Consider the following 24906-nt stretch of genomic DNA (forward strand, 5'->3'; position numbering starts at 1 on the left):
GAAGGCAATACTGTGTAAAATCAGATAGTCCTGGAGTCAAATCATAGCTCTGCTGCTTATAAGCTATGTTCTCTATGCAAACCCTTAATCTCTCTGAACCTAAATCCTCATCTGTAAAATGGAAATGGTAAAATCTATCTCATGTGATGACCACATGAGATAAGACACATAAAAGTCATACTTCATACCTAAGACATGCATCAGTACAAAAGAATTCCCATTCCCTTTTTCCTCCCCATACTTTCTTTCCACATCATGTAGTCAAATGCCTAGCATATAATAGGAATTAAATAATCATTTCTTGAATGAATTAATAAGTGGATGAACAGCTGAATGAATAGTTGTCTAAACAAAACATAAAAAGACTTAGAAAAGGGATTTGATAACAAGTACAGAAAAAAGACATGGTAGAGAAATACTATATTAGAAAAAAGGAAAATACCTTACACAGAACTTTTATGGTTAGAAAAGAAAAAAAGTGGTACTTTATATATTTAAAAACTGGAGACTTTTCAGTAAAAATTTACTACCAAAGAAAGAAGCTAACATGAAAGAATTATTTACACACATCATTTTAAGGCTTATGTGTGAATAATATGATTATCTGGCTAATATCTAAACTCAATTTACATCCAACAGCTTAAAAATAAGAGTTATACTAAATTAAACTATAGTGAACGATCAGCATGCTTTTTTTAATGAATTTTATTTCACTGATTTATGTATGACTGCTATGGAATGGTGTTCTGATTTTTTTTAAATGTGTTTCCTTGTTTCTCAAGTTACAAATGTAAAGTTCTGCAATTGTATTTAAAATCTTTTGGAGGTAGATGTACACAAAAGAAATACCTCAACACAAATCACTATGACATATAATGAATCCAAAAGGAATAGGCATATATCACTAAAGACAAGATGTTAAGTTTGATAAAACAAAATCTGACCTTTAATATTTTTGAAAATTAGTTAATAAACATAAAATGTGGCAAGGCTTACAGTCCACAGATTTTTAAACTCTTCTGGCATCCTTGGGGGTCTACAAAAGCAAAGGAGTATATACATGCTAGAGACAAAAAAAAAAAAGTCAAATAAACATAATCCCATTGGACTGTGGTTTAAATAGAGGGCTGAAATCTAAATGATTTTTCTGTATTCCCAAAACAAACACACAAAACTTCATGCAATGGATAAAAATCAACAAAAGAAAAGTAACAGCATAAAAAAATTATTAGCACAATACTCTTGAATGGTAAACTACAAGTCAAGATTATATCTCATTCTTAAAGTTATTTATACTTCTTTAAAAATGAGAAAAACAGCTCAGAGACTAGATTAGAAGTATCTTTTTTAAAAACTTCACTCCATCAGAGCAACAAGGTTAAAGAATGATTTACCAAATTTGACTCCCAAAGATAACTATAACAGAATGCTTTTAATCTGACTTCATGAAATATGTGAAACCCCTTCCCCTTCTCACTAACTACATGAAGGCTAAAGTCAATACATTATGAAATGAAAGTATTACAAAATTACTAGCATTCCAAAAACAGATGTATATCTCATGTGAACATTGTAGGTCTATTTATCAGTAAATAATTTTGTATACAAGGTATGATTACAATTTTTAAAAAATAACGAATGCCTAAATACTGAAATAATCAAACATAACAAAATGTCAAAATGATTATCTCTGAATGATGAAATTATTTCCTTCTTTTTTCTTCTAGAGATTTCAAAATCTCTCAAAAGTGTTACCTTTACAATGAGAAAAAGTTAACGTTACAGAAATATAAATACGTATGTATGTATAGATGTGTATATCTGAATATGTATGTTTGTAAATGGCCTACTCTAGCCTAATTTATAGAAACAGCAGGGCCCTGGTGTAAAAATGAGAAAAAGTAAAATATGAAGTTAACTCATATAATTTGATAATTTAGAAAATATTCTCAAATCTCCCTAATGTAACATGGCAGTTAAAAGTTTGGATGTAGAGTCAGGAAGACCTAATGAAATCCCAGCTCCACCACTTAACAGCTGGGTAACTTTGGAAAAGTTATCTAACTTCTTTAACCTTCAGTTTCTTCATCTAAAATTTGGGAATAAGATTATCCAACTAACAGGGCTAGTAAATGAAATCATGGAAAGGTGTTAGTGCATAATGCCTAGTTAGTGATGGTAGTAGTATTTCCTCTTCCTGTAACTCTTTGTGGCGCCAAAATTCCTACTTATCCTTCAGGCTGCAGCCTAAATGAACTTCCTTAGAGAGGCTTTGCCTAAATTAAGTTCCTATATTCCACTATTTCATAGTGGCCTGTACATTTCCTTTAATAATCATCAGAATTTATAATTATTTATTTACACAAATGCATCCACAGTGCATAGCATACCATACATATCTAGTAAATTATAAATTAATTAATTTATGAAGAAAGATGTTTCAATTTGTAATCTTCCCACTGATATCATTAAAATTTTGCCTCTATATAATCAGTGGGATCTTGATTATAAATGTTATTGACTGTGATATGAATGGGTTATCTAAATTTGAGTTCAGTACTTCTGGGGGCAACTGCATGAGGGAAAGAAAAGAACATCCCATCCCTGGTACTTCAGTCTACCTCTACATAATTAGTCACAATGACAGAATCACAGTAACTACATTCTGTCCTTTGATCTTCCATTAATGAGTCTACTAAAAATGAAGGTTAAAAAAAATTTCAAGTTTCTTTGTTGGCTTTTAGCTTACCCACTGAGTTTTCTTTTACAATTTTTTTTTTTTTTTTTTTTTTGCGGTATGCGGGCCTCTCACTGTTGTGGCCTCTCCCATTGCGGAACACAGGCTCCGGACGCGCAGGCCCAGCGGCCATGGCTCACGGGCCCAGCCGCCCCGCGGCATGCGGGATCCTCCCGGACCGGGGCACGAACCGGTATCCCCCGCATCAGCAGGCGGACTCTCAACCACTGCACCACCAGGGAAGTCCCACTGAGTTTTCTTTTAATCACCACCTGCTAGAACTGTGATTAAATCAGCTATTTACTGATAAGTCAGGGAGCGCTGCTAGATAACATTAGTGTGCTGGCTCTCAAAGTGTGGTCCCTGGACCATCAATACCAGAATCAACTGAGAATTTACTAGAAATGCAAAGTATTGGGCTCACCCTAGATTTACTGAATCAAAAGCCTGGAGGTGAAGTCCAGCAGTCTTAGGGTTTAGCAAGGCTCTGGGGTGATTCTAATGCACACTGAAGTTTGAGAACCATCACATTAGCGGATTTAGTCTTTGTAAGCAATAGGCTGTTTCATTGGTTTTCATCAATTTGCCAGGCTTTATAGTTCATCATTAAACTTCTTCTAATATTGGAGTATAATCTCTAAAATACTCTAAAATCAGAAATAGGACATGTGTCAGAAACATAAGACAGACAACCAAAGAATGACTGTTTAATACACTGTTCTATCCAGATATGCTGTGTAGTCAATTCATGATGTCGCTGTTTTCTTTTGTTATAAATTAACTCCCTCTACATCTCCTCCTAAAAAGGTCATTGCTTCAGAACCACTAACTTCGAGTAAAGCTAGAAGGTGACAAAAAATACAAACACTGTTTTCAAAGGTTTTGTAAGTCACAGGAAAGAGAAAATGATCTAAGCCAAAAATGTAATTAAAAGTGTTACCACTACATGTAAAGATATACACAATTAAGTCAAAGATTCAAGTGGGCTCTAGATTAATCTTTAGAGATATAAAAGGGTTCTAGATTATTCTCTATTTCAGAGATATAACTCATTAATAAATGATAGTAAACTTCCACAACAAGATTGCAAACGTGGCTTAATGATAGGAAACTTATTAACATAATATAACACATCAGTAGGTCAAGTGTGAAAAAAGCAATCATCTCAAAGATATCCTTTTTGGCATTTGATAAAACTCAACTCCCCTTCATTTTCTTTTTTAAATCCAGAAATATAAAACTACTTCCTCAAAGTGATTTAAACCACTGTAAACCAAAAGTCAACATCATGCTTACTAGTGAATATGAAAAACATTTCCATTAAAATCAGGAATAAAAAGATCCATTATCCTCGCTCCTAGTTATTAATGTTCTGGAAGTTCTGACTTAAAAGAGAAGCATTATTTGTGGACAATACAATTCTCTACCTAGAAAACTCAGAAGAATCCACTAAAAAATTAAGCTGATTAAACTTTTAAAATTTAATTTTTTATAGTAGTATTACCACTATATGTAAACATATACAGAATTAAGTCACAGCTTCAAATGCATAAGACTATAAACTGCAAAAATACAGTTTTAATACAAAAACAACAGAACTTCTGAGAAAAGAGAAATAATAATGGTATTTCTAACAGAACTAGAATGTAAACTTCATGAGATCTGGGGGGGGTTGTTGTTTTATTCACTGGTATATTGCCTAGCAAACAGTAGGCACTCAACAGGCATTTGTTGAATGAATAAATGAAAAGCACTAGCATTTAATAATCCTTTATATCAAATGTGGTCTGCCTACAAGTGACAGTCTCAGACTGTCTATTACAAGTCCACAATGAGCTAAAGAGTTTGCACCAGAATGTGCATCACTGTGCACATCATTTAATTCCTCTTGTAACACAGGAAAACTATCTCAACAAAGGAAGCAGAGGACTTTTACAATCCGACTCAAGCTACTTATCTCATAAAAGACAATGAGAAACAGTTCACATACTGGCTACACTGGGTGGCACCTCCTTAGACTAAATGTTGGGAGTTGAAATGAGAGGGAAAAAAAAAACAAAAAAAGAAACTAACTTCAAACCAAAGAATAATTTGTAAAAATAATGTCTGGCTGCTGAAATGTGGTCATAATTAGGTCACTGTGTCTTTTAAAGGAAGCTTATGAAACATGAAAGCAACAAAAAATTTAAGGATAAATTCTTTTTGTCAACCGAATGGCAGGTTCTAATCAGGAAATTCAGACATCCCAGTAGCGTCTAAATGAATGAAGTCTTTATACTTTCAGAGCAGTTTATAATAGATAATCACAGGAATTAAGGCACGTAAAGAAGTTATGCTCTAAGTTAACATAAACACTTCAAGTATATACTTCATTCGTTACTTTAAAGTGGGTCCAATACCGTAGTGTCATCTCAAATGTAAAAGTAAAACAAAGAACTGAGCCAGTGCTGGCGGTTTAAAAAATGAGGAACAAGTGAGGAATAGTCAAATTAACACTAATTTATAGCAGACAGGCTCTGCGAAAGTAAACTGGACTGATATTCAGAAGACCAGGTATATAGCCCTTGAACCCAAAACTAACCCAAAACACATTCTAGGGCAAATCACCTCATCTCACTGTTCTTCAGTTTCCTCGGGAGTTAATAAAAAGACTCTCAGATTTTCTATTCAGTCAAAGTAATTGACACTACCCGGATTCCTCTGTTTCTGAATAAAGGCAGATAGGTAGTCCTACAAAAATATGCTGAGGTTCAATTCTATCTATAACCCTGTAAAGTCAAACTAATTAAAAGGTATAGACATTTATATAGAGATCTACAATGAACACCTTTCTATTTTCTATATGAATGATTTACACAATCTGATTCAATCCACATAAGAAATCTGAGAGATGTATATGTTTATCTGAATTTTACAAATAGAATTCCCAGCAATATAAAAAAGAGAACTAATGGCACTCACTCAGATTTGTATGACTCCACAAGACCATCCTTCCTTCTACAAACCAGCCATGACATATAGCTACAATTTTCTAAGGAAGCAGTAGAGGTTTCAAGTTTATAAATCAAAGACACTCAAAATATAGAAGGTTAAGGACTTCCCTGGTGGCGTAGTGGTTAAAAATCTGCCTGCCAATGCAGGGGACACGGGTTTGAGCCCTGGTCCAGGAAGATCCCACATGCCGCGGAGCAACTAAGCCCGTGTGCCACAACTACTGAGCCCGTATGCCACAACTACTGCAGCCCGCGCTCCTAGAGCCCGTGCTCCACAACAAGAGAAGCCAATGCGATGAGAAGCCCGCGCACCGCAACAAAGAGTAGCCCCTGCTCGCCGCAAGTAGAGAAAGCCTGCGCGCAGCAACGAAGACCCAATACAGCCAAAAATAAATAAATAAATAAATTTTAAAAAGAAAGAAAGCAAAATAGATAGGTGATGAGTGACATAAAAATGTTCTAACCTTTTTTCAGCTTTAGCAACTCCCATGGAGATTATCCTCCTAAATTATACTATCCCATTCTGAACACAACTTCCTATTCATTCTATTAAATTCAACACCTACTAGGTACCTAACAGGTACCATGTACTGTAAAACAGGAAAATTAAAACAAGCTCTGTACTCATGAAGCTTACAGTGGGGAACAGAAATACACAAGTAAATAGATCCCTGGAATACAGTAAAATAAGGACTTTTATAAGAGTATACTACAAGGTGCCAGGGCACACAGAAAGGAATTAACAAGACTGAACAGGCCAAGGACGTCTTCTTGGAAGATGAAACATCCAAGCTGATGTTCTCCATTTTGTTGTATTTTCTATACCTCCAGTTCTCTTAATTAGTCTTCTATTTTACTTAATTTCATATTTCACTGAACTCTCCAAACCCTTTTCCTTCTCCCATTTATCTACAAATTGGTCAAATCCTTCATACCTTTCTATTCCATCCCTCCCCACCAGCCTAGGCTCAGTGATCAGAGACTCAAACATCTAGAATTTCAATATTCTTCTGTTACATCTGCCCTTCAAATCCCTAAATCAACCCAATCATCTTTCTTTTCCAGTCCTATGCCCAGCAGCTGAGCACAGCTATAGAAAATTATACAACCTTGCTGTTAGAGCCCTTTTATAAGCTTTGCAGAGCCCTTGACAAATTAGGTAACACTAAGCATGTACTTAATTAGCTTTCTCTCCCTAACTCCACTGTTGCCATTACAAACCTTCACCACTCTCAAGCTTCCCTACCTCCCATCCTTGCCAACCCCAGCCAGTGGCCTTGCCTGCTTCTTCAAAACGGTATGAATGATAATTACGCATAGCTGAAAATATTACTTCAGACTGTTTTTTGTGGGTAAAAAAAAAAAATTTGTGTGCACTGAACTAACCCAGAAACCTAACATGCTTAACATGGTTTCATTGTGAAAAGATTCAGTCCCAAACAAAGGACTTAAAAATAAACTCTGACCTGCTACCTGACAATTTCAGCTACTAAAAATACAGCCAAAAACCAAAAGTAATAAGTAAACTCAACTCTCAAAATTGATATTAAGTTTATGCACCAAAGATCAAGTAACTTTTCTCAGAAGAGAAAGTGTATCAGGCTTTCCTAGAGTATGACTTCTTATTTTAGATACAAATCTAATAAATTTAATTTCTAGTCTATAGTAGGCTGGAAGCAGCATGCAAAAGGTGGGGGAGGTGAAACACTGCCAGAGCATGGCACAAGAACAGCAACAAAATTAGCAGATGCAAACAAGAGAGACAACATAAAACTCTACCAAAAAAATTTATAAATTCAAAGAGCATAGCAAAGTAGGACTATTTATCATAGAAACAAACTACACTTTATGCCTCTATGGTACCCTAGGGCATCACTATAGTACAAGTAGATTGCAACACCTGATATTTACAATCAAATTTCAGTTAAAAAAAGATTAAACTGTACCTGGTATTCCATTTATACATAGTCATAAATGTGCTACAATAAACTTACTATAGAAATATTTTCATTAAAATGGTCAAAATAAGATCCATTTCATCACTTAGATTAACTCATGTATTTATAAAATAAATATATTAAATGTTTATTCTCTATGATATATATGACATAGATGCCCTTGTAGTTAATTCTATTAGTCAGAATACAGATTTACATCCCTATAAAAAAATTAAGCTAGTCTTTTGCTACTAGTCATGCTCTCCATTCAAAAATAAGACAATAACTGCACGATTTAAAAACTGAGGAGATAGTTTGGCTGATTTTTACATACTGCAGGCACAGCACAATTCTACATTCAAGCAAGAAAAACAAATACTAAAGAAAACTGAGAAGTTCTTCAGCATCTCTAATCACACACTAGTTAACCAAGTCACTCATTAGTCGGTTTCTACCCAGTGTTGTTTCAAATAAACTTTCTAAAAGTAAAATTATTTTATTAATCAACTTTAAAAGTAAAATGAATCACATAGACCAATGTCTGAAATTTGAGTATACAGCAGAAAGCATAAAAAGAAAAGAAAAATGAAACTCCTTAAAATTTGCACTTAGAATTTGCTTTGGAACTTGATAAAATGATTCCTTAAAATTCATCTGGAAGAATAAAAATAGGAAAAGAGACAAGAAATATTTTAAAAAGAAAAGTTATGCAGGTGACCCTGAACTGTAATACCAAATATTAAAACATATTAAGAAGCTATAATAACTAAAGTAATGTAGTACTGGCAAAGGAACAGACAATTCAGTGGACAAAGCAGAAAACTCAAAAATAATAATTTATTATCTGATAAAGGTAGCATTTCAATTCTGAGAGAAAAGGGAGGTTTATATAATTTGTGGTGGTGAGACCACTGGCAAACCAACTTAAAGTAAAATTGTTTTAACTTAGATCCCTCCCTGGCACAATACAACAAAATAATGGATTAAATATTAAACTGTAGAAACTAAAAGCCTGAAATATAAGAAGTACATGATGATTTGTACAAAAGTTGAGGGTAGGACTTTCTGTCAAAGTGGAAGTAATAAAGTACAAGGCTGATTTAACTACATTAAAAATGAAAACAAACATTAAAAAAGAAATAAACCTTAAGGAAACCAAATGATGAAGGGTATGGGGGATTGTGGGGAGACTGCCATATATATGATCAATAAAGGCTCAGTGCCTTTAATATATTAAAAGCCCTTAATAAACAATGGGAAAAAACAAGAACTCAGTAAAATTGTGCTAAGAATATGAACATACACCCACAAATGAAGAAATATGAATGGCCAAAATATTTTCAAACTCATTAGTCAAAGGAAAGCTGTAATGTAAAATAGTTAGAGAAAAGCACAATATTTCTACTGTTAAAATGTCAGTGAGAGGTGGAGGGGGGTACTCTCGTAACTATTGATAGAAATGTAAAAAATCCAACTTTCTTGGAGGAAAAATTAGGAAGTTACTATCAAAAAAGCTTTTAGACTCTTAGACTTCAGTAATTCACATGCACACACACCCAAAATATAAGTATCTCTTGGTAAAAGATTACAGATAGCTTTTATTTTCTTCTTTTTGCTTATCTGTGTGAGAACCTTATTACCTCTTCTGACTTAAGTAACTCATTTAGAAGTTGCCTCAGTTTCCTTGAAAAATAAAGGTCTCCCTTCTTTATTTAGGCTCCAGAGTTCATCAAATAGTAACTCATCTACAAAACGCTAGAAAAAGTTGATGCTAAAATGGCACTTGATAAAATATCTATTCCTGATAAAGTCTTTAAAAAACTAGTCACTCATATTCTTGGGTGTAGAGAAATACTGTTTGATTTCACTTATACAAGGTACTTAGAATAGTCAAATTCATAGAGTCAGAAAGTACACTGGTAGATGCCAGGGGCCAGGGATGGGAAGAGTGGGGGCAATGGGGAGTTAGTGTTTAAAGGGGACAAAGTTCCAGTTTAGGAAGGTGAAAAATTTGGGAGATGGATGATGGTGAGAGTTGCACAACAATGTGAATGTACTTAGTGCCACCGAACTGTACAGTTAAATATGCTTAAAATAATATGTTTTATATTATGTGACTTTTACCAAAATTAAAAAACATAAAAAAAGAGTGAACCCCCCCAAAAAAAATGCTAGAAAAACTTTAAATACATCCTCCCTCCCTTCCTCCTTCCCTCCCCCTCTCCCTCTCTCTCACATGTTAATATGCAGAGATCTCCTAGTGCATTATTTTTTTACACCAAACATAAAAGAATGTCTATAGAATGGCACTCCATGTGTAGAAAGGAAAAAATAAGTGTATATTCATTATGTGCTTATAATGTGGATAAAGAAAGTCAGCAAGAATACCCAAGAAAGAATAAAAGTTGTTACTTAAAGGGAAGAAATCAGGCAACAGGAATAGGAAAACTTTTTACTGTATAACAATTCTTAAATTACTACCAATTAAAAACTAAATTAAAACAATTCTTTCATGATAATACATATTTTAAATATCTATGAATTAAAAGATTATATATAAATATAAATTTATTTATATATAAATAATACATATCATATACATGTCACATTACTCAATATTAGCAAGGCATACATACACTATTGGTAGGATTATAATCCATTAAAGCCTTTATGGAAGGTCACCAAAAACCTTAAAGGAGGGACTTCCCTGGTGGTCCAGTGGTTAAAAATCCGCCTTCCCAGGCAGGGGACTTGGGTTCGATCCCTGGTCGGGGAACTAGATCCCACATGCAGAGGGGCAACTAAGCCCGCGAGCAGCTGCAGAGGATCCCACGTGCCGCAACAAAGATCCCACGTGCCGGGACTAAGACCCAACGCAGCCAAAAATAAAATAAATAAATAAATAGTTTTTAAAAAAAGAAACTTAAAGGAATTATTCCTAATGAAATATCCAGTCACATGCTCAAAGATATAGATAGAGAGGAAGAGAAAGGGGGGGCAGAGAGGAGGGCAGGAAGGAAAAAGAAGGGGAAGGGAAGGGAGAAGAGAGATCTATACCTGTAAGTAAAGGAAGTTCATTACAATCCTATCTATAAAACTGAAAAATTAGAAATAACCTAATGTATCAATACTTAACAAGACTGCTTAAAGACATCATAATGGAATAAAAACTATTGCAGCTACGAAGACAATGCCATATATTTATCAACATGGAAAGGGCCTATGATATTATATAATAAGTAGAAACCCAAGTTACACAACAGCAGCTATAATATGGGATTTTGGCATTTATTTTTTATGTGCATTAGAAAGGAAGTGGAAAGATAAATAGCAAAGCATTAACAGTGCTTTAATTCAGCAGAGTTTTAAGTGTTCTTTATTATCTTTCTGTAATTTCTTTTCAGAAAATAACATGAACTGCTTCTAAAATATAAAAAAATACTTCATTTTGAAAAAAATATTGATATAATAATATTGATATAATAATTCCCCTACCCATAAAATTTGCATGGTTTGTGATTTTTTATTTTTTTTTTTTTTAGAGGGGACAGGTATTTTGTTTTTTTGTTTTTTTTTAGCTGCATTGGGTCTTTGCTGCACGCGAGCTTTCTCTAGCTGCGGCGAGCAGGGGCTACTCTTCGTTGCAGTACGCAGGCTTCTCACTGTGGTGGCTTCTCTCGTTGTGGAGCACGGGCTCTAGGTGCGGGCTTCAGTACTTGTGACACACGGGCTCAGTACTTGTGGCGCATGTGCTTAGTTGCTCTGCGGCATGTGGGATCTTCCCAGACCAGGGCTCGAACCCAGGTCCCCTGCATTGGCAGGCAGATTCTTAACCACTGTGCCACCAGGGAAGCCTGGTATTTTGTTCTTAACATTATGAAATCCACCAATACAAAAGTGAACCAAATCTTCTGGCTCCAAATCTACAATCCTTTCCACTGTACCATGTTATCTTAATCACTCACTTATATGTGGTATTACTGTCCTTAATTTATCCTTTAAAATATTTATATTTTATTACAAATTCCAGATAAGTGAAGTTTTATTGTATACTTAAAACAAATGTTATCTCTGCTCACATCCTTCTAAAGGATTAGAGACATAAAGGATGCTGATAATCCCAAATTCTAGGTTGGAAGAGGCAAAATTAAAAAATACAAACAGTATTTGACTTAGAAATGGGTTGTACTCCAAGTTCGACTGTTTGGAAGTAATTCCACACAAAAAGAATGTTATTTTTGTTGTAGAAATAAGTATTAATTGACTGCCAGGCCAGCCCAAAAAGTTTAACCCACAATTGGCAGAAACATATCACTAGTATATTGTTATCCCTATTAAACACACATTACCAACCCACGTAATCTAGGAATAGGTAGAAAGCCACAAAAGGTTAGTAACACTCAAAAACTGGTCATAACCTGGTTCTTTCAAGACAGAGAAACAGGAAGAAAGCAGTTATTCAAAGATAACAGGTTAAGGATTATTTCTCACTACTCTTCCCCAGAACCGGGGTTTGTGACTCTATTTATTCTGTCCTGGGAAAAAATGTTATGCCAGTTAGAAAACCTAATTACTACAGTATTTTTTAAAAGGCATATGGTGTTTTACTTGAGATTGTTTAAATGTCTGTGCAGAGATGTCAAAAAAAAAAAGAAAAAATTGCAAAAGGTGACATACTCATACCAATATATACTTTCGTGATGCATTTTAAATATGCTAAAAATATGCACACACATATTCATAGGTATGTTGACATATTAAAACACACCACAGAATAAGTCAATTCCCATTTCTTTGGAGGTAATATAAAACTGCACATGTCTCACATCTAGAGAGAATCAGAACTGTGCCTCTGTAAACTTAAAAACAGCCATGGATCCTGACTCAACAGAGTCAGGATCAAAAAGATCCATTCCTCTATATTAAGAATCTACTATTCTTTTATAAAATCACACCTTTTTAATTTTAAGAGTTTACATTCTGTTTCAACAGAATTTATTGTAAGGAGGAAAGCACATAAACATAGATAACGAATTTTAATTTCCTACCCAAAATTACTAACCACTTTCTGATACATTTTCAGTACTGAAGAATCCATTTTTATCAAGTAACTTTTTCAAAGATTAATTTTGACCTATATACATTTAAAAATAAGTTTTCAAAATCTCAGCATATTAAAAACAATGAATTGACAAAATGCTACATAACATACTGGTAGCTAACTTATAGCTACCAGTAAATTTTGCAAATGTAGCTACATGAAAACGAGCGCCCAAAACCTACAACGCTGGTACATATTCAGTTACACAACTGGCATGATAATCAAGTGCAATACAATATACCCAGAGCTATAGTCACAGGATTTTCAGAAAGACTAAGTATAAATATATTAAGTAAATTCACAAAAGAACATTTTTAAGAAACACACTTCAATATTATCCAGACTGCCTACAAAATGGAACACGAATGTAATATTAAACCTCCCAATCAAATCTGATCTGCCAAAGTAACCAAAAATTAACAGCCCCAATCACTAAAGAACTGCGAGACAATGACAATCCAAAATAAGAGGAAGAAGTAAAAAGTAAATGGACGACAGTGTTAAGAGTAAATACAGAATAAAATCATGTAACATGTAAAATGTATTTTCCCAATTTCAATAAAAATATAAGCGTACCAGAAAAGAAGTATTCTGTGTACTTTCCATATTTCTTCTGTGTTGTCCAATATGGTAGCCATTGCTACATGTAGCTATTTAAATTGATTAAAATAAAATGCAAAATTCAGTTGCTCAGTTACCTAGCTCATTTAATGTATTCAAAAGGTACATGTGGTTCGTGGCTATCACACTGAAGAGCACAGAAATAGACATTTCCATTACTATAGAAAGTTCTACCAGGCAGCATGCTGTAATAGACAAATCAATTTTTTCTCTATAATTATAAAAATTCTTCCCATAAAACTGCAAACATTTCTCCCTACACCTGAAACACTTTTATAACTTCCTAAGTCAGTATGTTGATGATTAAAATTATTCTTTCAAATACAATGATAAATGCTAACAGGACAGTGTCTACTATGTGCCAGGAACAATACTATGTGCTTTGACTCTATACCTCACTTAATCTTCATATAAACCCTATAAGGTAGATACAAATCCACAATGCCTTATCTGAAACATGTATTTCACAATTCGGAAGTTTTCAGATTTAGAAAGTTAATACTAGGAACTTCCCTGGTGGCGCAGTGATTAAGAATCCTCCTGCCAATGCAGGGGACATGGATTTGAGCCGTGGTCCGGGAAGATCCCACTTGCTGCAGAGCAACTAAGCCCATGTGCCACAACTACTGAGCCTGTGTGCCACAACTACTGTAGCCCATGTGCCTAGAGCCTGTGCTCCACAGCAAGAGAAGCCACCCAATAAGAAGCCCACGCACTGCAGCAAAGAGTAGCCCCCATTCACCACAACTAGAGAAAGCCTGTGCACAGCAACGAAGACCCAACGCAGCCATAGATACAACTGGGAATACATTCTTTCACATACATACATACATACATACATAAATTTTTAAAAAAAAGTAAGTTAATACTACACAAAAACCATATGCTACATAACACCCTCAGCAGGGTCTAGGGAAGCAATCAGAAACACAGAAGAATGTATGAATATTAACATCAAAGATAAGTGAAGTTAATAAATAACCACATATCAGTTAGGTCCTGGTTCTGCCATCAAACTAGTTCAGAACAGATATTCCCATTGACCAGTGTAATAACTTGCATTTATACAATACTAGAAATTTAGAATTACAAATCCATGAATTTTTACCTATTTTGCCCCACATAACTAAGGATTTTCAACACAGAATTATTAAAATGACTCTCCCTGAATTTCAAGAATTCATTTCTAAGACTAAACAAAATGTTCTTCCCTCTTGTAATTACATATCCTAAAATAAAAGGCCTAGGTATTTTCTTTTCATGAAACAATTGACAGAGATATTTAATATAAATTCAAAATTGTATTTTGTCACATTTATAAAATGATACATTCTTTCAATGCAAGCACTTAATTCAGTTGGATCTAGCAACTTAAACATTACCTTGTTTCATTTCTGAAAGGAAAAAAAGTATAAACAACCTTCAGTTACACAGTGCTTTTATGTTCTCAATTAACTTTTGCACACTTTCTCACTTTCAGGAAAGATTGTGACCAATTTTACAATTTGGAAATCTTCATTATTATTATACTTATAAACCAGTGCATATCTTAAAACATTCCAAATAGATACAGTTCACAAAAAGTACAAGGATAAGTTTATCCACATATTTTAATGTAATTTAAATGTCAGGAATTAAGATAATTATTTAATAGTGACAAAATATAAAAGTAGGATAGACATTTAAAATATTCAACAATATGGCTATGTTTATATCCAAAATTATGAACCATCACAAATATAAGCATCCAATAAGGAGTATATTAGTATTCAATTTCTATGAAAAATTATACTTTCTCTTGGTTACCGATATGGCCTTGCTTAAAAAGATTTGGTGGTTAGGAATAGGAAACTGAAATAAATGCTATGATAATATGAAAATAGCAACTTAATCCAATATTTATTATAAAAATTGGACCTCATCACAAATAACAGTAATTAACTGAACAATTATTCATCTTTCCCATTATTACCTCATTACACCACACTAGTCATACATAAGTTGGTAAAAGTTCATTTGTAAACTAAGTTTTATAAATCAAAATAAGTTTTATTGGTTGAAGTGTAGTTTAGCGTAATTTGTCAAGAGCATGGACTCCGGAGTTAGGCTTCCTGGTTCAAATCAAGGTTTTACCATTTGCTGTAATGGCAATTTTTGGTGTTAGGAACCTCTGGGTCTCAGTTTCCCCATCTATAAAAGGGACTAACAGTATCCTCACAGGGCTGTGGGAGGAGTAAATGAAATGGTATGTGGAAGTACTCAGGAGAATGCCTGGTACACATAAGAGCATTCGCTATTATCAATGGCATTATTAAAGCATCTCCAAAACGATAATATATTGTTAGCACTTTTTACCATTAAGAATTTCTTTCCTCCAGTTTCCTGAAAACCTTAAATGCACCAGGGAAACTCAATGTTTGAAGGAACCCTGTGGCAGTTTAATAAACATCTATTACTAATTGGTTCATTTATATATTAGGTCCCTTTAAAGTCAGATTAAGGTAAGGATAGAACTGGGAATACATTCTTTCACAGCACATAACTTCATAATGTTAAATAACAGTCAAATGATACCATTTCACATATACAACTATGTCCTACTCTAGTATAGCAATGAATAAATGGTTGTTGCTATTTATCTCAAAAATTCCCAAGAGAAGTGAATCTTACTGAGAAAATTATTAGTTCAGTTTTGGATATACTAAGTTTGAGGTGCTAACAGAATACTTAACGGACATTCAGGAAGCAGTCAAAAGTACAGACCTAAAGTTAGGAAGCTTACACTCAGAAGTTCATCACTCCCTCCTCTGTATTACCATGGAATTTTTCACATCCTATTACATGACAATTTTTAGTCTCCACAACCATTCTCTACTGCTAGACTATCTTGAAGGCATTTAGGTCCTACTATATAAGGGCTTAATAATGTTGATTTTTTTAAAAAAAATGCAAAACTTGCAGAATAGTATAACTAAGAGAGTGAATTTTATTGTTTATAATAAACTCTGATTTAGAAATTTTTTTTTCAATCTGTGGATTTTAAATAAGGATGAAATTTTCATTTGGAAGTATTCTTATAAAATATAAGTAGCATACAAACAAAATCCTTTTTTTTTTTTTTTTTTAAATTTGGTCACATGAGAATTACTAAACGCTACCAAGCAGTGAAACCTGACATTATCACCAGGCCTATAAACCTGCAGAAGTACAATATAACAAGGCAAAGAAATTTATAAATGAGTAAAATAAGGAAAAGAAAGTCCAGTGAAGATTCCTTGAAGTGAGTTTAAATTAATTTAAATTCTTAAGAAGTCTGTCAAAATAGCTGCAATGCAGATTGAAAAGATTTCACTTTCTAATTTACAGGCTACTTGAGTTCAATAACTTAAAAATGAAAGGCCTCTGGACCCTTCCAGCACATGTTATTCTAAGAGCTATGATAAGGAGCATGTAGCAAACGAGCTCAGTTACATGCACTAGGTAAGGGAAAGATGCTGTCATCCGCAACCCACCAGCAACTGTCTGACCACCAATCCTTTAGTTTAAAATTTGTAGAAGCGTTTCCTAGAGAAGGCTGCAGTTGTAGTATTTCTCACCCAAACTTAAAATGTGGTCAGTCCCATCAAGGCTCTAATAGGAGAACAAACTGGCTGCCAGTTCTATATTTAATAGCAGATCCTGACAATTCCATTTGTGCCTGACAACTACATGCCTTTCAGTGAAGCCATTCCCTGGAAATGACACTACAATACTGTTACTTACTTAGCGGGCATGGAGCCAAGAAAAACCAGCTCATTAGTGGTGAATGAGTAGGGAAGACAGTAGCCAGAGAATTAAAAAACAGCAATATACCACACAAAAAGGCTTAGAAGAACTGTGAAAATGCAGGAGAAAAAAAGTAGAGATCCACAGAATGAAATTCCTATAACACAAAATTAACACAGAGACTTAAGTCTGCACTTTCTCATTTAAAATCACATAAGCAAGGATCAAACGCATATTGATTCTAATTTTACATAAAAGCCTGAAAACCTCATGCCAATAGAAAATATTGGTAAATAAAAAAAGGACTCCCCTAATCTTGGCCCTATTTTCCTGTTCTATGAAGCAATTCATAAGAAGAAAAAATAACTTCAGACTATAAATGATGAATGTATAACTATTAGGAGTGGCCTCTCTATGAGGTCTGAAATAGAAGGAAAATGTACAGTTCTTCCAAAGCTGTGGCCAACAATAACTTTCGCATTCTGAATCTAGCTTAAGCACATTAGTTGGGAAGATGTTTGCAAAAGTATTTCATAAGAAAGTGCTGAATTTAGCTTTTATTTTATTTTTTTCTGTTTTCTTAAGTGGCCTGCAGTCTATCCAATGCGCTAAGTAGAACCTCTCCTAAGTATAAATGACAAAAGGAAATACAGCTTTCTTCTTACAGAGAACTGTTTCTATAGATCAGGGGTCATCAAACTTTCTGTAAAGGGCCATATAGTAAATATTTTCAGCTTTACAGGCCATATGGTGTCAGTCACAAATACTCAACTCTGCCATGTAGCATGAAAGCAGCAATAGATAACAGATAAATAATGAGTGTGACTGTGGTCCAATAAAATCTTATTTTCAGAAACAAGCAGCCAGTCTATGGCCACAGTTTGCTGACCTCTGCTATAAAGCATGTTTTTTTACCTACTAATAAATACGTTGTTTTCAAAAATAACACCAAATTTGAAATATGATCTCTGGGGTTTGCTTTAAAATATTTCATTAAAAGAAAAGTGAAGAGCAGAGAGAAAGGTTAAAGAAGACTGGCAAGGGGCTTCCCTGGTGGCACAGTGGTTAAGAATCCGCCTGCCAATGCATAGGACACAGGTTCGAGCCCTGGTCCAGGAAGATCCCACATGCCACAGAGCAACTAAGCCCATGCACCACAACTACTGAGCCTGTGCTCTAGAGCCCGCGGGCCACAACTACTGAAGCCCGCTCACCACAACTACTGAAGCCTGTGCACCTAGAGCCTGTGCTCCCAACAAGAGAAGCCACCGCAATGAGAAGCCCACACACTGCTACGAAGAGTAGTCCCTGCTCAACGCAACTTGAGAAAGCCCGCGCGCAGCAACGAAGACCCAGCGCAGCCAAAAATAAAATAAAATAAAGTAAAAAAAAAAAAAAAAAAAAAAGACTGGCAAAACACAATTAGCGTTAGTCTGATGATGGATGCATGGAGTTCATTATACTATTACAATAATTTTATGAGTTTGAAATTTTCAAAATTAAAAGTTTTTAAAAATACAAGGTAGATCAATGAATTGGCTCTACAGGAAAATTAATTTCCTCACTTTACTACAAATATTCTAAAACATATCTAGTATTTTTAAACATAATCAACATAGTACAACATAAAAGTTTAACATAAAGCTACTAAACCATAGCTAAAAAATTTAAACGTACAAAAGTGCATACAAGCATAAACCCTTAACATTTTCCATAATTTAACAGACAGCCTCACCTCATACAACTCCTAAATTAACACATTTTATTAGTCTCATCTTAGCTAACAAAATGTGTTACGAATTTTTGGTTTTAGAATATAATTATTTTATAGGGTATAGATCACTTAACATATCATAGGTTTATTATTTTTTCAAATAAATTAGTAAATAATTTTTATTTCTCAGTTTTAAACTCTAAGCAATAAATATGAATAGAAACAATTCACATAAACAAACGCTGTTTAAGGTCTTCAATAATTAAGAGTATAAAGGGATCCTGAGGCCAAAGTTTGAGAACCTGTGACCTGAACGTTTCTGATGCTGTTTAAAGTATGTTTACCAAGCAACCATTAGATACATGCTCAAACTCATTTTTCCTCTGAACAATAATCATCACAAAGTAGAGTTAATCCACTATGAAGGCTATCAATATACACCCATTTAAACCTTCAACAGAAACATTCTTTTCAAATTGCTGGGTATGTCATGAATAATGTATCCATAGGAAAAGAAGAGCTCTAATGTGTTGTCCCCCTTCTGCAGAAAATTGTCTCCTGGACCAATAATAAAGAAAAACTAATATGCACCAGCAGACATTTCTAATAAATATGCTACCTCTCATCAAATCAAGACATGCAGTCTCACTCAGTGAAAGAAGCCAGAAATCAAGCTGAAAAGAGCTTTAGCAAAGAAATGTTAATGACTATGCAATTTCTCAAAAACTAAAGAAATGTGTTTTTTAAATGTCCTAAGTTTTTTCTCAAGTTCTGAAACACAGTGATTTCAAATATTATCAAAACTGAAAACTACATTAGGCTCACAGAATTATTATGACTGACACTTGAGAAAAACTGAGAACTCTGTGAAAATATTTCCAACTGTCCAAGAATATAATCAATGTCAAAATTTTCTAAATCTAAAACTAAAATAGCAATAAGCAATCCATAACACAGATTTGGGCAGATAATAATCAGAGCACAAATGTCTGCATGAGTATTCATTCTTTTATGAAGATGAACCAATACTTACTTTTTGAATACAGTATCACTGTAGCATTTTTAACCAATTTGTCCCTTCCGTATATGGCTATTTAAAATGTTATCAGACTATTTCATTTTTACTTAAGTACAAATTTCCAAGTTAAGTTTTATAAATCTCATTATTTCTATTGTCTTTTATCAACATGAATAAACTTAAAATAGTAATAACTGAGACACAGAGCCATACTTACATCATACTCTGCAATTCTGCTGCAAAGCTTACAGACTTCCCTGTACTTCTTCCACTACTTGAAGTGGCAGTAGACATTGGGCTGGCTGCAGTGTTATTCATCTAAATAAAAAAGAGAACTCAGCTTACAAAAATGTATTTAGCTATAAGTAAATGCAGGGAAAACGGAAGCAATTATAAGTTACTTCAAAAAGTATAGAAATTCTGATTTGTTTTACGTAAATCTGATTTGTCCATACTTGTTCTTCATTAAAATGAAATAGTAAGGTAGAAAACTGCTTAGTCAAATATGATGTAAAAAAATTACTCACTTGGGTGATAAACTTTTCATTACATATTTTGTAATAAGTATTGGAAGAAAAATACTCATTAAAATATTTTAATAAAGTTCAGTGGTTTTCAAAATCCATTCCATGGAGCCCAAAGATTCCCCAGCAATATTTCAGTGAGCTCCCAGTGGCCCCCAAGCAGTTCCATCCAGAACACAAGAACTCTGATTTTTCTATTTCATATATTGGGGTTCCAAGTAAGATTTCATTTAAAGAAAGAGCTGCACAGCTGTAAGATACAAAATTAGAAAACCAAAACATAATCTAATTCCCATTTGAACCATAGCCTAAAATACAAATACTACAAATAAAGCCAATCAGTAGATCAGAAGTAAGCACTGTGATATTTTATAATCTTATGGTTAAATTACTCACCAATTTAAAATGTGACTTTTAAAAAAATAAAAAATAAAATGTGACTTTTTTCCCAATAAAATTAAGCTGGCGCATAATGGGAAAACTAGACGCTAATCCTAATATACGTCATTTTATTTATTACATGTGGCAGTCCCACAAACAAGAACTAGTGAAAATAACATTAAGGTAATAGAAGTAGATAAAAGCCTCAGGCTTTTACCTCAAGGACACAGTAAGCGCTCAATAAATGTTAGTTATTATTTCATGTTCATATAAATTTTGTAATACGATTTTCTTTAAAAAATACTTTGCTGATTAAAGAAGAATTAACAGATTTAAAATATATAATAAAGTAAAGCAGTACTGAGAACTTTAAGTACAGTAAAATAATTAGGAGTCAGAAGTCAGACTGCCTAGGTTAGAATCCCAGCTCTACTACTTTACTAGGGCTCGGGGCAAGTTCCTTAACGTCTCTGTGCCTCAGTTTCCTCACCTGTAAAACAGGAATGATAATCACACACTCTTAGGGTTGCTGTGAGGATTAAATGAACTAACATAAACAAAGCATTCGGAATAGTTCTTAGCACACAGTCAGTACACAATGTTAACTATTATAAACAGAAAGAACTCAAGAATTTTCCCTTTCTTGGTCTGCTAAAAGCTTTTATGTGACAAATTTTATTATCCTTATTTCATAATCACAAACTTTAAGAAACTTGAATATTTTCACTACAAGACCTCAATACAATTCAACAAATATTAATTAGTTTCCCTATAAAATAAGTTCTGTTTTCACACTGACATCACTACTGCTACTAGTCAGCCTGGCTTAAAACGTCAGTCATCATCTTTGACTCCTTCTCCTGCACCCTATAATTTGTAAGAAGCCAAATAAATTCTACTTTATGTTTTTACCACCTCCCTTTCTTGTTGAGCTCTATCTATAGCTTCTCTCTTTGCAGCTCAGTTCATTCTCCACACTGCTATCAAATTTATCTTCTTAATACATCCTCTAAACTGACCACTTCTGTGGGCAATGGAGGCTTAAAATTGATAAAGGAAACTTGAACCAGGGTCATTCACTGATGGCTGAGATGGAAAGGCTGGGTCCCATGAATGAAAGCTGAAAAAATTAACTACTACAAACCACTGCCTGAGATGGGCCACATATGAAGCTTTTGAGAAGGCAAAAGGACAGAGACCTAAGACAAGCAGCACACTAGCTGGGTGGCTAGATCTGGAATGTCCCAATATCATTCTGTGGCAGGACCAACTCTCTGCCAATATAAGCCCTGGTCTAACCTAAGGTCCCTAGGAGCCAGGCGAAAACCACTGACAGAGACTGCAAAAGCAGAGAAAGAGAAGGAAGAAAGTTTCACTCAAACTGAACCTGAAAAACCAAAGTTCTAAAACACATAAAGAAGCTAGTGCTATGAAAGACCATCGGTCTTTTTAAGCGTAAATTTGTCCTATTTGTTCACAAAGACTTTTTTGGAATAAGTACTTTTTTTCTACAAATAATAGAGGAAAAGAAGGAACACCATTCTGAACTCAGGTTAAAAAAAAAAAATCGCATCATCAGTCCAAGATTGGGGAATAATAAAACAGGAAAGCAAGTTCAAAAAGGAACTTGGCTTTCCAGTGACCTTAGAAAATGGTTCACTTGTCCCAAGAGAAGACTGACAGAGATATGACATCCTGGAGAAGATGTTAAACGCAAAGATTATTAACCTCAGTCTATGATTTAAGTTGACTCATGTCAGATTTGAAGGCATGCCATTCTTGGGATTATCCTGAGACACTGCTGGAGTTATTGCTCTCTTTCATTCTGCAAATCCAGTCACCTTGCTTTAACACTCTCTGAAGAAGAGACATTTCAGAAAGTAAATGCATACTAAAACCCCAGCTTTCTTAGATTGTGCCCCTACTGCAAATGTTTCGTATCAAGAGTGTTTATTGGTAAGAGTGAAAAGATCCCAATCCTAGTTTATTATAACCACGATCATCCTTTCACAGTCAAGTTATTTACTTCTTAAATCAAACAGGTGAATAACATTTTTCTTGACATCATGAGCTGACAGTGCATTAGAATCTTTAAAATAATTATTTCCTGTGCACACATTTTGTTTGATGTTTTAGATAATTAACTTCTTTACACATCAAAGTCCTATCATTCCAATGCTTTATTTCCTATCTCCCGGACATTAAAAAAAAAAAAAATGTCGCTTAAAAGCAGAAGCACTCAAGTCAATTTTCTCTAATAAATACAGTTAACATGGAACTGAAAACCTACTGTAATCTTCTCAATGGGTTAATGTCCTGCAGTTGTTTTAGCTTTCAATTGAAATGCAGCTGTTTGCCATATTTTACAAAATGAATTCAGATGTGCACATGGAGACCCAGATTATTTCAACATGCCACAGTTTAAATGTGAACTCAAGGAATAAGTTCATCTCTGATTAATACTTATATTTAAACCTGATTATTAAGCCAGTAGCCAATACTATGTCACACCGGTAAAATTCTGCTCCAGAGTAGAAAAACTGACATCTTTTAATAACAAAAATGAAATTTAAGGATATACCCCTTTTCTCAGAAAATACCACGACAAAAAAATTTTAACTGTAGTAAAGTTATACATCACAAATGTGAATTAAACAAAAATGTAATGAACATGTTACTGCATTTCTATTTATAGCTTTTTTTTTTTTTTTTTTTTTTTTTGCGGTACACGGGCCTCTCACTGTTGTGGCCTCTCCCGATGCGGAGCACAGGCTCCAGATGCGCAGGCTCAGCGGCCATGGCTCACGGGCCCAGCCGCTCCGCGACATGTGGGATCTTCCCGGACCGGGGCACGAACCTGTGTCCCCTGCATCGGAAGGCGGACTCTCAACCACTGCGCCACCAGGGAAGCCCTATAGCTCATATTTTTAGTGACTAAATGACCAAAGAAGAAATACCATGAAACATCTTCAGCTTAAAATACCTCAGAGTTGAAAACATTATTACTAGTTACAACTAGTTACAACACCCTCAAAACAGTGTCAAAAATCTGGATTGTGAAATCCATCAGTCTACCCATTTACTAAAAGACAGTGGAATTTTTAAATTGTTTCACTCCTGAGAAATATTAATTCAGCAGACCTATGTACTGATTCTGCGCATCTACAGAGTCTCAATTTCAATCACTCATAATCTGAGCATCCCACATAATATAAATTAATAGAAAACTATTATAACCAGAACATTTTCATTTTCATAGAACTCCAAGGGCAGGAAGCGATTATGGTTAAGCCAACACTATTAGACACTACATTTTAGTTTTGTTGTTAAAAAAAAAAAAAACTCAAGTTACATCATGATCTAAATTTCTCCTGCTGTGCAAAAGTAATACCAAACGATCATTCAATCACTGAGAATGCAAAAAATAAAAAAACAAATTAAAATCTGCAAAATTTTAAAACTTCTATACCTAGTTTTGGTATAACACAATGATAATTCCAATATATTTATATATGCCCCAATTCAAGTTAATCAACATAGTAGAACCTGGTAATAATGATCAACTAATCTCTCAAGTTCAGTTTCTCCATCCATCAAGAATAGTTTCTACCTGTCTCAGAGGAGTGTTTTAAAGAAGACAGTGGCTGCAACATAATGTGCGCTCAAAAAATATACGTGAATTGAAAACATCAAGACATCTGTAAATTATGAAAATTCCCTATAGACAGACGGATTGTAAACTGAGTTTACTTATCTCAGTTGTCTACATGAGCGATTATTTTTTTAAACCTATAGACATAGAAGCCGTGACACACTGCTCAGAGACACGTGAAGTTCTATTATTATATTTTTCTTCTTTAGACTGATATTAATGTAGGTTTCTACTCCATGTGCTTTCATATCCAGTACTCTCAAAGAAATACTGAGTTTCAAAAACAATTTTATTCTTTGCAAAAATGGTTCTTAAAGTGCACTGCCAACATGCCTATCAGATCATCCTAAAATACGTGACATCCAAACCCTGAAAAAATGGCAAGCTTACTTTTCCAATATTGAAAACACTGTTGTTTTTACATAAAATATTATATAATTGAGTGACAATGGTTAACGTTCCA

At 34.2% G+C, this 24906-nt stretch overlaps 2 protein-coding genes across 8 annotated transcripts in view; one reads left to right on the forward strand and one right to left on the reverse strand.

Annotated features, from left to right (window-relative positions):
• The window catches only part of SUPT3H (SPT3 homolog, SAGA and STAGA complex component), a 462022-nt gene that overhangs the window by 431696 nt on the left and 5420 nt on the right, over positions 1-24906 (reverse strand). For all 7 annotated transcript variants that reach the window (XM_032649933.1, XM_032649935.1, XM_032649932.1 and 4 more), the window contains one exon: positions 20104-20204. In XM_032649933.1, the coding sequence (XP_032505824.1) occupies positions 20104-20204 (101 nt within the window). The remainder of the gene's footprint in view (positions 1-20103; positions 20205-24906) is intronic.
• LOC116762668 (runt-related transcription factor 2-like) overlaps positions 1-24906 on the forward strand; it is a 45121-nt gene that overhangs the window by 19284 nt on the left and 931 nt on the right. The gene's annotated exons all lie outside the window — the stretch shown is intronic.

Source organism: Phocoena sinus, chromosome 11, assembly GCF_008692025.1.
Source record: "Phocoena sinus isolate mPhoSin1 chromosome 11, mPhoSin1.pri, whole genome shotgun sequence".
Taxonomy (NCBI): domain Eukaryota; kingdom Metazoa; phylum Chordata; class Mammalia; order Artiodactyla; family Phocoenidae; genus Phocoena; species Phocoena sinus.